This window comes from Salvelinus alpinus, chromosome 27, assembly GCF_045679555.1.
Source record: "Salvelinus alpinus chromosome 27, SLU_Salpinus.1, whole genome shotgun sequence".
In the NCBI taxonomy this organism is placed as follows: Eukaryota; Metazoa; Chordata; class Actinopteri; order Salmoniformes; family Salmonidae; genus Salvelinus; species Salvelinus alpinus.
Genome location: NC_092112.1, coordinates 39,452,591 through 39,466,244, shown reverse-complemented (window position 1 = coordinate 39,466,244; position 13,654 = coordinate 39,452,591). Strand labels below are relative to the sequence as shown.

At 41.7% G+C, this 13,654-nt stretch overlaps 1 protein-coding gene across 2 annotated transcripts in view; it reads right to left on the bottom strand.

The window, feature by feature from the left end:
* The window catches only part of LOC139556554 (disks large-associated protein 2-like), a 191,459-nt gene that overhangs the window by 42,460 nt on the left and 135,345 nt on the right, over positions 1 to 13,654 (bottom strand). For both annotated transcript variants that reach the window (XM_071370640.1, XM_071370641.1), the window contains exons 4-5: positions 3,704 to 3,881; positions 2,350 to 2,569 (exon numbers count right to left, since the gene is read on the bottom strand). In XM_071370640.1, coding sequence (XP_071226741.1) covers positions 2,350 to 2,569; positions 3,704 to 3,881 — 398 coding nt within the window. The remainder of the gene's footprint in view (positions 1 to 2,349; positions 2,570 to 3,703; positions 3,882 to 13,654) is intronic.

The following is a 13,654-nucleotide window of genomic DNA, read 5'->3' as shown; positions in this document are numbered from 1 at the left end:
AAGGCAGTGCAAAAAAACACACATATATATATATAGATATATGTATGCGTGTTGTCATTAAAATACCTGTCACAGGCATCCAGCTGTTCTGTCCCCCTGGTTATCCTTCCAGAGATGCATGGCTGGTCAGATTGGGAGGGGGTGCTGCTCTTCTGCCCAATGGGGCATCATAGGATCCCTTCCCCACTCAAGGGCCCCGCTAGCCTCGACATTCTTGCGTTTTGGTTGGTAAGCGATTTAGAATTCAGATCTCATTTCCGAATTTTATTAGTCAGTGGCATGGCCAGTCAAATACTGTGGATCATTCACTTCATTTCAAGGCCACTATTCCTTCAAAAATGACACCAAATGGTTGATACCATGTAAAAAAGATTTTCAATATGGCTTGAGATGGAGGCATCAGGTCACAGCCAATTATTTCCCTGAGGCTCACTAGCATATCCTGTTCCATAGCCCAGTCGGATGTGACTGTATTTGGAGAGGAAAAAGTCCTAGAGAACTGCTCATTAAAAAATACAAATATATACAGAAAATGCTGGGAGTAACCGACACCCACTTGAGAGCCAATTTAGTGAGCCAATTGTGAAGCAGACAATTTGAACAGAGAGCTTATTGGGTGAAAGGAGTTCAGCAGGTAAGACGGTGGGATTGGAGGACTTCCTTGATCCTCAGTACTTCAGTCACATCGGAGGCTGAGGGATTCTGACTGTGCAACCCAATTGAGCATGACAAGATAAACAAAAAAAAAACTCCAGATTGTACAAGGAAACAGGTAAACCAACAGAAAACAAACAAATACAGAGGTCTAACACAATTGATTTTACAAAATGTGTTGAAAAATGTTAATCCCGGTCATAATATTGTCAAATGAAAAACGTCATATGAAATGATAGTATTTCAATAGGGTTCATAGCTTTACTCCTCCAGGCATACACCAAACGCACTAGATCAATTAGGTTAGAGGCAGCGGTGGTTCTGTTTGCACAAGGAACCAGATATGTTGATGTTTTGACGATGATATTGTGTGTAAAATGTTGCACAAAACCTTCAAATTCCCGAATGTTTAATATCAAAACAGCAATTATTGCAACAAATTGACTTGGTATCCTCACAATTATTAAGACGATTTTTTACATTATTCTACATTTTTGTCATTTAGCAGACACACTTACAGGAGCAAATGGGGTTAAGTGCCTTGCTCCACGGCACACCGGCAGATGTTTTCACCAAAGAGGTCATCTAAACGTGAGATTTAGTTCAATGAGAAAGTGTCTAGTACGTTGGCCCTACAGTAGTAGCTTTTGACATTTTTTGGTGAGAGCGCTACTGTTGTCGAACCCTCTTCAAACCCTGTCAAAGTTCAGGTCAACTGATCAATCTCCCTGAAACACATGATTGCCAGACTACCTGATGAAAGACCATTTAATATTATCTTCTGATCTGGCTACATCAAAAGTGATAAATCAGTTAATATTCCAAATGAAAGCTTCATTTATATCATATCTCCAAATGTGGTTTTATGCAACACAATACAACAATATAGAATAACGTAATATATTTTATGCACTCTGAATTGACTTTACTAGTTCCTAGTTCCTTTGTGCAACCAGTACCCTATCTGAGTTTGTTGACTTACCGTATGTCGGTAACAAGTTTTTGCTGTCTTGTGTTCTGTGGGCTTATAAGCCAAGATCAGTTAGAGACGCTAGTGTAATGAACTGGTCAAACAAAGCATGGATGGGGGAAACTGAAGACCTCTCTGGAGCAGACTATGAGCCTTCCTAACACTCTCTAGAGGTCTACAGCCCTCCTCCAACCACTGTTCTGTTTCACACTTAACCCTTCCCTACACGACTCACACGCTCTACACACGACACATATATCAATGAGGTTATCATGCTCAGGACAAGGCCTGTTTCTCTTACACATGCCAAGTGCTGTGAGTGTGACTGTAGTGTGTCGTGGGTTTAAATTCTCATTGGGCTGGTTTGAACGAGTCCCCTCCCATCCTCTACTCCGGGTCCAGCTTTGCCACCACCACACGTGACGAATCAGAAAGCGAATCAGAAAGCTAAAGCTAAGGGTAATGATGTATATGGACTGTGCAAAGTAACACGCTTGCAAGCAAATCCCTCAGAACACTCAGGATATGCAGAGGCAAGACAAACAAGAGACACACAACAGTGACAGTAGCCAAAAAGAAATGACCGGAATCATTCAACCCAGCATCTCTTAAAGCTCAAGGGTACCCCCACTGTACATATGTAGGTATGCACGCATGTTATAGAATGTAGGAGGAGTATGTTTTCTCAGCCTTCTCTCATTTTTGGGGGGAGGTCGTACTGTTACCTGTTGTGGATCTGAGAGTTGAAGTGACAGTGGAGGATGTCATTGAAGGCAAGCAGTCGTCGTCTTGGGAATACCCAGCCTGAATCGCACGCAGGTAACTGTGGCTTCGAGTGCGGAACGAGCCAGGCAGGTCCAAGGCCTCCACGGCCTGGGATTCTACTTCGCTAAAAACGGACTCGCAAACTGACTCAAACTGGCCATTGACCTCAGTCTCACTCACCTGAGAGACAAAAACAGGAATAGCAGTCCTTAATTTTTCCTCTTCCTTTCTCTTTGTCACTTTGACTCTTCCCCTTAGTACAGTAAATATGAAGGAGTGTTAGCATGGGGGAAAAAATAAACAAGCAGATAAAACAAACAAATGAAAACAACAAAAAACAATGCATTATCTGGTATACCGTTTCACGATGTACTATCCCATCGCAGGTCATCGTCACAGACGTACATACGTTACTACTGTGACAAAGGGGAAAGCAGGTGTCCTTTCAAGAAGCTATTCAAAAGCAGAAATGACGGTGCAACACAGTACAAACTACATGCGGTTAACGGAATTTCAACGCTGTGAATGTATATATCTATTTCCAGCGCAATGCACCCAACAGAACGGCAGGCAGGAAGCCATACTAACGTCATCTGTGTGAGGGGATTTTTTTTGAATAGCACCAAGGTTGGTTGAGATATTGTGCCAAACGTGTATTAAAATCCATCTAGTCTATATTATGCAGTGCATAAAAGCCTGCTACTATGTAATAAAAATGACTGCAAAGGATGTATTAAATCATTGTATCTTGTACCTAATATTCAGCCGCAACGGATAAAAAGCACGCTTTATAGTATAACTCCTGCTGTTCAAACATAAAAAATTGTCTAGACTGACTGAGCAGTTCAACACAACTTCTAGTAGTGTGCATGAACTTACTTAACGGGTAACTTGAACTTGTAATGTAATAAATATTAAAGTGAACAGAAATGTACAGTCTGGTACTGCTCGTTTATGCAACGTCACCAATAACAAATCTATGGACTTCACACGCGTACTTCTGAAGATGTGCACTGAACATAGTCAAAATAGGATTCATTGTAAATAAGCATTACCAATGTCAACACGACCTATCAATAAAATCTAATCCTGCAGACAATAACGGCTAAACATCTCATGGAGTGGCGGGGGGGGGGGTCAGGTTGTGACTAATGTATTTCTGTAAATAACTATATTATTTTTGCAACCCCTTTAGCAAACAACAGAAGGTTCCACCCACTCTACCAACATGGTGGCATCTACAGTATCTCTCAATCCTCCTACTCCTCCAGGGCTCCTGGTGTTCCCCCTGTGAGGGGCCTGTGTGGGACTCACCTGGCTGACGCAGCTTGCCTGACTGAGGGTGCTAACCGCGCGCATGTAGCTCTGGTTCCGGGATCGGAACTGAGGGCCGAGGGGTATATGGTGTTGGGGGTAGTTGGTGGCTGGGTCCAGGGTGACACTGGGATGGGGCCGCATCATGTCTCGGGTGGTTTGCAAGTGGTAGCTCTGGCTGTACAGAGAGAGAGAGTGGATAGACAAATATGAGAGGCATTGTGAGTCAGATACAGGGCTGTGGTGGTCATGAAATTTTGTCAACCGGTTATAGTCATGCAAAAGACTGCCGGTCTCACGATAATTGACTGTTAATTAACAAACACGTTTAGCATCTCCTGGCCTCCACACATATTGTACAGGCCGCTGATGTGCGCCGTTGGAACATCTACATTAAAAAAAGTATCATGAATAAATGCAATATATATCATCACAATAAATCTCTTATTTATTTTAGACATTATGATATTAAGAAAATGTATTTCATAATATGAGTTGGCCTACTGTTTCTTATCTGGCTATGCACCATACATTGGTTGTAGGCTTGTTCATTTAGCAGACAAGATACAAGTCCCGTGCCACTATTTTACAGTGGATGTTTCAACATTTTGTTACGTAACAACCTTATTCTTAAATGGATTAAATAAAAACATTTACTCAGCAATCTACACACAATACCCCATAATGACAAAGCGAAAACAGGTTTTTAGAATTTTTTGCTAATTAATTCAAATCAAAAACAGAAATAACTTATTTACATACAGTGCATTCGTAAAGTATTCAGACCCCTTGACTTTTTCCACATTGTTACGTAACAGCCTTATTCTAAAATTGATCAAATTGTATTTTTCCCTCATCAATCTACACACAATACCCCATAATGGCAAAGCAAAAATTGTTTTTTATAAACTTTTGTATATTTATTAAGAATATATTAAATTAATTTCACATTTACATAAGTATTCAGACCCTTTACTCAGTACTTGTTGAAGCACATTTGGCAGCGATTACAGCCTCGAGTCTTCTTGGGTATGACACTACAAGCTTGGCACACCTGTATTTGCGGAGTTTCTCCCATTCTTCGCTTCAGATCCTCTCAAGCTCTGTCAGGTTGGATGGGGAGCATTGCTGCACAGCTATTTTCAGGTCTCTCCAGAGATGTTCGATCGGGTTCAAGTCCAGGCTCTGGCTGGGCCACTCAAGGACATTCAGAGACTTGTCCCGCAACCACTCATGTCTTGTCTTGGCTGTGGGCTTAGGGTCACTGTCCTGTTGGAAGGTGAACCTTCGACCCAGTCTGAGGTCCTGAACGCTATAGAGCAGGTTTTCATCAAGGATCTCTCTGTACATTGCTCCGTTCATCTTTCCCTCGATCCTGACTAGTCTCCCAGTCCCTGCCGCTGACACACAAAAAAAAGTTTTTGCTTTATTATTATGGGGTATTGTGTGTAGATTGATGAGGAAAACATCTATTTAATCAATTTTAGAATAAGGCTGTAACATAACAAAATGTGGAAAAAGTCAAAGGGTCTGAATACTTTTGGAAGGACAATGACCTTTTATAGTAAGAATAATGTAATTTAACTTAGCTGAATAAAATAGAAAGGATATTTTTCCAATTCCAGAGCGAATATGCATATGAAATGGCTATGTGGAGCTTAAAAGTGATCCTTTGAAACACATCCTATACACTAGATTTAGAGGTTTTTGTCAAATGTGGTTGTTAATGATACACACCTTAGAATGTCTTAGAAATCAAAACATACTTGGGCTGTTGAGGATTTGAGAAAGTCGCAAAAAAATGTTGCGCTGTAATCCTCGCCTCAGGCTGCACACGCTGTTCTCTCATCAAGTGATCATATTTTCATCTGTCAGACTATTCTCAATTTAATCTGGTCTTCACTTATGTAAAATTAGTTTAGATTAGAATTGCCCATTATCAAATGGGCAGGAACAGGGGCAGGGGTAAAAATACATGTCATCCGTATGCACTCAAATAGCGAATGGAGGCTGCTTTCCAGCCGGTTCACTTTTCAATCATAGATAGGCTGCTCCCGTTTCATAGCAGAACATGTGATTCATATGAGCAGCTGAGAAATAAATATAGTAGCAGCTGAGCTCCTTCTCTTTTTAAAGAAATGTCTGGGCTTATAAGAACACTTCTTTGGAGTTTGGAGCATAGCAAAGGTAACCATTCCATCCAGTGTGTATAATCAGCCCAGCCTCACATTCAATTCGCGCATATATGTACAAAATGTATTTCAGCAGATTTCGTGCGTTTTTGTGCATTTTTGGGGTGGTTCAATTCGTTTGAAAATACACGAATTTCTGTGCTACTTAATTCGTGCGAAAATACACGAATTTCTGTGCTACTTAATTCGTGCGAAAAGACACGAATTTAACCAGTTGGCGACACACAAGCCGTTGCAACAACCATAGACGGGATCGCCTGTATTTATTTATTTTACGTTATGAATATATAGATATTTTGTCTTTTTTTTTATCATATAACCATAAGAGGTTATATATATATTGTCTTTATTTAATCCCTATTAAAACATTGTGGTTTTATGCCTATATGTACTGTTTTCGATTTTTCTGAACAGACTTCAGTATAGAATGAATCATGCAATGCATGATGGCTAATGGTGTTTTATTCGGTTGTAGTTCCATGTATTTCTTAAAAAACAAACGTGTAAACCATTTTTATTGACCAGAATGTAACTGAAAATACAATGGCAGCCTTGCCATTGTCCATCAATAACAAAACATTTTTTTTTCGTATAACATTTGGGGAAACGTATGCAGTCATTGTAGTCTTACATTTTGTTGGCCAACCAAAATTACCAAAACGTTAACCCGTAATAAGGCTAGGGTGGCTGAGTGTAAATACATGGCTCTGAGTGTAAGCACCTTTTCACTAGAAACGTTCTTGTGTTCAAATTACCGTCAGTGCGAAATAGCTAGAAAGCTTTCGTATTTCCACTTGGCTGCACCTACGGTTACGATAACGATAAATCAAGTGCAATACCTGCGTCGACCTGTGTCGAGCAGCAAAACACCGGAAAGCTTCTAGCCTACCGGAAAGTTACAAGAAGAACAAGAATAGTTACCTCATCCGGTCATGTGACACTCTGGATGCCCCCTAAAAGCAATTTCAACCGTTTTGAAAAATGACGCCTGGTAACCCCAAAAAAATACCAGGTGCATGAAAAGTTTGGACCATAAATCACTCAGGCCATTGACTCGAGAAGAAAAAACATAAAATATTTTCCAGAAGAAAAAACAGAATATTTTTTGAAAACCTCCATAAATCACTCAGGCCAGCACCCATTGATTTGGGGCGGTAGTATAGTGCTCCCAGAGCGGGTATGGAAGTCTGGATCCCCCCTAAAAGCATTTAAGGCTCTGTGTGTCTTTAAGCACCATACTTTTTCACTCCGTCCTTGCTGTGTGTGTGTGTGTGTGTGTGTGTGTGTGTGTGTGTGTGTGTGTGTGTGTGTGTGTGTGTGTGTGTGTGTGTGTGTGTGTGTGTGTGTGTGTGTGTGTGTGTGTGTGTGTGTGTGAGAGAGCTTTTCTTTGACATCTGTTTAGCGAAATTACTGATTTACAGTTCATGAGGGTTGACCGATTCACACATTTAAAGTTTTGGAAAGATCTGACTTTTTTAAACCTTCGAAACAGCACCTATGACCCCATTTTAAGGCACTTCCGGTTGGCACAGGAAGCTATAAGTAAATACATATCCTGATCGGGGTATGCTTTTACAGAATCCTGAGTTTTAAGTCTATACGTTAAGAACTGACTGATTTACACAGGGTTGAATGCACTATATATCACAAACTGCTGGTTGGGTATGGCAAAACACTTTTAGGGTGATTTTATCACTTCCGGTTGCTCCAGGAAGCTTAGAATCAACACAGGTAGACCTCATAGTGGCTTGATGGATTGTCATTGAAGACAGGTTCATAAGACATTCATAACCCACATAGGCTTCAGGTTGAATTTAGGGGTGCAGGCAATGTGTTCCTATGGGGTGAGATGTCATTGTAAACTGTTTGATGTAAACACCTTCTTTTAACTGTTAAGGGTTAATGCCACACGGTCAAGGTTAGGCTTGCACAGAGACCTTAGGAACGTTCCTGAGGTCAAATTGTGCTTCTAACCTTAACAGTTCTCTCTCTGTCTCCCAAAAGCAAAAGACTTGAAATGTAGGTCAAGGGTCATCTTCTTGTCACTGTCGCTGCGCTCAGACCGAGCAAGCTACGGTCAAGCGGGGCATCTCGTTGAACTCGGCACGGCTATGTTGATGTCATTTTTAGTGGTGATTTCAGAATGCTATTTTGGTGGTTTTTCACTGTTGAAACATATTGCAAATGCACAAAAGTCAACTAGCAAGTCAGTGTCCATCAGCCAATTAGATATTTTCAGACACCAAACTGATACCATCTGGCTCCAAACTCACTTTTTCCAACTCGTTTAGAAGCCAACTATCACATATTTCAGAGCAGGCCCAAAATTCACAGCGCCTTCCATTTAAACCATAATAAAACAAATAATACGTAGTTATGTTCTAGCTGCGGGTCCAGTTTTCACATTATGTTTAGCCCTATGTGAGGCGACCTCGAATCCCAAGTTTCGGCTCGATAGGTCATTCGGTGCCCGAGCAAAACCTTAATTGGTGCTGAAATTACACTTTTTTCCATGCCTTGCTACGGGGTCCTTGAATGAGCTATCGGACAGAAATGTCGGGGTCCGTCTCTATGGGCCGAGCCGGTTTCAATGCACCTAGTCTTGCAACTCTGGGACTTTTCTAAATGTCACCATTTTGTAATGCTCAAAATGAATTGAAGTCAATGCAAATGCACCGAGGCTTTTTATCGGTCCGAGAACCTTCTAGAGCCACATAACTCACCGTGCTTAATCGACCTGAGCTCTAGAACAGATTTGTAAAGTTTCAGAACTCTAGGTCTGACGGTTCTTTAAAAGTTCAAACAAAAGTAACTATTGCAGGCACTGTCTGCCTCTAAGCCCCTCAGTGTGTCACTCCATCCTTTCTGTGTGGGTGTGTAAATTTTTCCTTGAAATCTGATGGGATGAATGACTGATTTACAGTTCATGAGGGTTGCCTATTCACATATATTAAGTTTTGGAAAGATTTGACTTTTTTAACCCTTCGAAACAGCCCTTTTGACACCAATTATGGCACTTCCGGTTGGCACAGGAACCTGAAATAAACACATATCCTCATTGGAGTGGGCTTTTTACAGAATCCTGAGTTTTAAGTCTATACGTTAAGAACTCACTGATTTACATAGGGTTGAATGCACTATTTCTCTCAAACTGCAGGTTGGGTATGGCAAACACTTTTAGGGTGATTTAACCACTTCCGGTTGCTCCAAGAAGCTTAGAATCGACACAGGTAGACCTCATAGTGGCCTGATGGACTGTCATCGAAGACAGGTTCATAAGGCATTATTAACCCACATAGGCTTCAGGTTGAATTTAGGGGAGCAGGCAATTACTTCCTGTGGGGAGACATGTCATTGTAAACTGTTTGATGTAAACACCTTCTTTTAACTATTAAGGGTTAATGCCACACGGTCAATGTTAGGCTTGTACAGATCGGGAGGACCTTAGGAACGTTCCTGAGGTCAAATTGTGCTTCTAACCTTAACGGTTCTCTCTCTGTCTCCCAAAAGCAAAAAAATATGAAATTGAGGTCAAAGGGTCATTTGGGTCCTTCTTCTTGTCCCTGTTGCTGCACTCAGACCGAGCTAGCTACGGTCAAGCGGGGCATCTCGTTGAACTCGGCACGGCCTGGAGATAATGGCAATGCCATTGCAGGCTTTGTGTGTCTTTAAGCACCGTACTTTTTCACTCCATCCTTTTATCCCCTTTTCTTCGTGGTATCCAATCGCTAGTAATTACTATCTTGTCTCATCGCTACAACTCCCGTATGGGCTCAGGAGAGACGAAGGTCGAAAGCCACGTGTCCTCCGAAGTACAACCCAACCAAGCCGCACTGCTTCTTAACACAGCGCGCCTCCAACCCTGAAGCCAGCCGCACAAATGTATCGGAGGAAACACCGTGCACATGGCCCCCTTGGCTAGCGCGCACTGCCCCCGGCCCGCCACAGGAGTCGCTGGAGCGCGATGAGACAAGGATATCCCTACCGGCCAAACCCTCCCTAACCCGGACGACGCTAGGCCAACGGACCTCCCGGTCGTGGCCGGCTGCGGCAGAGCCTGGGCACGAACCCAGAGACTCTGGTGGCGCAGCTAGCACTGCGATGCAGTGCCCTAGACCACTGCGCCACCCGGGAGGCAGATCTGACCTTTTTAACCCTTCGAAACTGACCCTATGGCACCATTTGAAGGTACTTCCGGTTGACATAGGAAGCTGAAAGTGAACACATATCCTCCTTGGGGTAGGCTCTTATATAATATTGAGTTTTAAGTCTTTATGTTAAGAACTGACTTATTTACAGAGGGTTAAATGAGTGTGTGTTATTTCATAAAATCACATAAAATCACAGAATTCTGGCAGAGCTTCGAGACCCACTTAAAAAATGTTCGTCTGAACACACTGCAACTGGATCTGTAACTTTTTTTTTTTTTTACTCCTTTTTGTGAACATGACCAATTTGTCAATGTACGATTTCTCTTAAATTACGATAGATAAATGGCTGGTTCTTTTTTTCCTGACACCGTATGCTTATGTACTTTGACGTGAAGCGGTCAAATTAGCACCCTACTTTGCGTTTTTGACCTTTAATCCCAGAAAAATGGCCATAACTCAAAAAGCGTTGAGGCCTCGACGCCATCTTGTTCGGGGCCAACTGTCCATTACGTCTTCGAAATATTTTCCGTTTAGGAGAAAAGGCCACATGCATTTGCAATGTGCTTGTGCATTTGCAATATTATTTATTTTCCCTCTGGTGGGAATTTCCGAGACTGCGGAAAAATGACCAAAATGTGTTATTTTTATAAAACGGAAACCGAACGTCCGAGAGATTTAGTTTGATGACTTCCTGAAAGATCTCTCCCCCGCGCACGGCCCGACGCCGTCCACGAATTTTAGAAACGTTGCAGGACGTCTAGTAAGGGACCTTACATTTGCAATGTGGCGTTTCTCACTCACCATATGGTGAGTGCTAAAATGTTCCCTTAAGGTATGGAAAGGCCTTGGAAAGGCCATAAGTGTAAGCCAACACAATTCATTATTTTACATTAACATGTAATACATGCATTATGAAGAAAATTGTGTAATTTAGGCTTCACGAAATATGAAATGGGTTATGAAGAAAATCGTGTATGGTTGCCTACATGACAAAAAGGCGTTCTGATTACAAGTGCACCAGTATCCAAAGTATTAAGCGAAATCAAGCACAGAAAACAGCATTGGCATTAATAAAACAATATTTCCCACGAATTAAGTCGCACTTAAATGTGCGTCTTTTCTCAAAAATTCTGTTCAGCAAGTCTAAAACAGTACATATAGGCATACAACGACACATTTTAAAACATGGTTAAACAAAGACAACATTTCTGTATATTCATGACGTTGAATTAGCCATTAATAAGAACAAAAATGAAATACAAATGATCGCGTCTATATGGTTGTTGCAAAGGCTTGTGTCGCCTACTGGTTAAATTCGTGTCTTTTCGCACGAATTAAGTAGCACAGAAATTCGTGTATTTTCGAACGAATTAAGTAGCACAGAAATTCGTGTATTTTCGCACGAATTGAACCACCCCAAAAATGCACAAAAACGCACGAAATCTGCTGAAATACATTTTGTACATATATGCGCGAATTGAATGTGAGACTGTGTTGGTATAATAATACCAGCCAGGTCACCCGGGATACAAGACAGTTTTCGACATCCATCCATGTCCACTATGGGCAACAGTGAGCGCTGTTGCCTTCAAGTAGCATCTGCCTCTGATTCCAAAGGTTGCAAGTTCAAATCCAGCGATAGAATGTTGTTTCAGTTATATTTATTTGAAGTCTATCCCAAACCTTAACCCTTACCGTAACCATTCGGCGGTAATGCCTAACCTTAAAAATTCAGAGTTAATGCGTAACCTTAACGTAACCTTAAACACATACAAATGTTATATTTGGAACAAGTCTAATTTTGTCGTGAGACTAAGAGCTGCTTGAATAATACAGGCCACACTCAAAAGCTACTACTGGAATTAGTTTAATTTTGGAGTAGAGGCTAGACCAATTATGTACCAAAGACTTAAGTAAAAAGTTTTTTATTGTTTTTCTGCCATGCCTTATATACGGTAGGTTATGTATTGTATAATAGCACAGTCATTATTTTAATTCTGGGGGTTTTGTATGCACAAGTGTATGCATAAGACCTAATATGCGTATGTGTGTTTTGAATGAATCATCACCTTAGAAAGTGCTGTCCATTTCGTTGTGTTAGACTTTAAAACAACATCCACAACAACCATGTTTTAAACTCAGTTTCAACCTGTTGTTGAACTTCTTTCTTCACATTGATCATCACAGTGAGGTGAGTTTTAAAAGCATGATACTGTTTTGAAGAGAAGTGTTTGATGTCATTTTCGATTTGCATTTGCATTGATGTCAGAGTGGTTAGAGGGACAATAGAGCCCTGAGTACCAGGCCATTAGGACCTGATGCTCGTTAGTGAGTTGGGTACCACCAATGCATGTCCAGAGTGCATAAGAGGAGATTACCGTGACTCAAAGGTCACGTGGAATTTTACTGTGGTCATAACTCATGACCGCCGGTGTGGCGGTAATATGGCCAGGGATGTCCTGGTCAGACATCCCTGGAAAATGCTCAGGGCTAAAGACCCAACAATGTCACATACTGTTAAACAGGTAACCTGGCTTACATGTAGTACAGCTGTATCCAGGTTATGTTGTGTTGTGGTGTGACCAGCAGGGTATCTGCTGTGCTCAGCTTATATCGCTCACTGAATATAACACTGTGCTTGCGACAAAAGTGACTCATCCCCCTACAACATTAGCAGCATTATTGCAATCAACTCTAAACTATGATGACACGTGCAGTCATCGCAAGCCCCAAAAACACAGGTGACTCGCTAAGCCCACAATTACAGTTTGCACATCCCACCTACACCTCCCATTATTACAACAATATAAGCTTTTTAGAGCGTGGAAACGAGGCTTAATGTGTGTCTGTTAGTGTGGGGGTGGGACAAAAGCAGGAAGTGAGACAAAAGCAGGAAGTGAGTAGATTCCCAGTGATATGATGATTAAGCTGTGGGTGACAAAAGGATAGGGAGTCTGAGTGTCACACAGGACTGATGCATGCAGGGCACCTCACCAGGTTCTTTCTTTCTGTCTGTCTGTCTGTCTGTCTGTCTGTCTGTCTGTCTGTCTGTCTGTCTGTCTGTCTGTCTGTCTGTCTGTCTGTCTGTCTGTCTGTGTGTCTGTGTGTGTGTGTGTGGTTAGGTGTGTGTGTGTGTGTGTGTGTGTGTGTGTGTGCATGAGTGAGTGCATGTGTGCAGACCTCCAGAACACAAGCAACCGTCCTGTTCTGGAAGGGTGATTTTCAAAGCCAGCTTAGAATAACAATAAACTAAGACACATCTCAGAGGGAGAGCCGATGCATCCTCTGGGTCACAATCAGGACGGGAAGATATTCTGCTCTGACGCATTCAACAGTACAATAAGGTAATGAAAATGTTATCGTAACCATCGTTACTGCTTCCCTGATCCCCTGCCAAGCCATGCTACTTATGTAGCTGTACATTCTTTTGCTGGTGTCCATTTCTTTTTCTGTCCAATCATTCTATTATTCGTATTACAATATCACTCTGTACCACTATCCTTCTTCCTATAGCTTACCTAAAGCGTATTTATCTATGAATCTATGGAGTGTTGCCTGTCAAGAAGGGAATGAGTGCAAACAGGCACTGTACAGTCAGGTCCAAAATT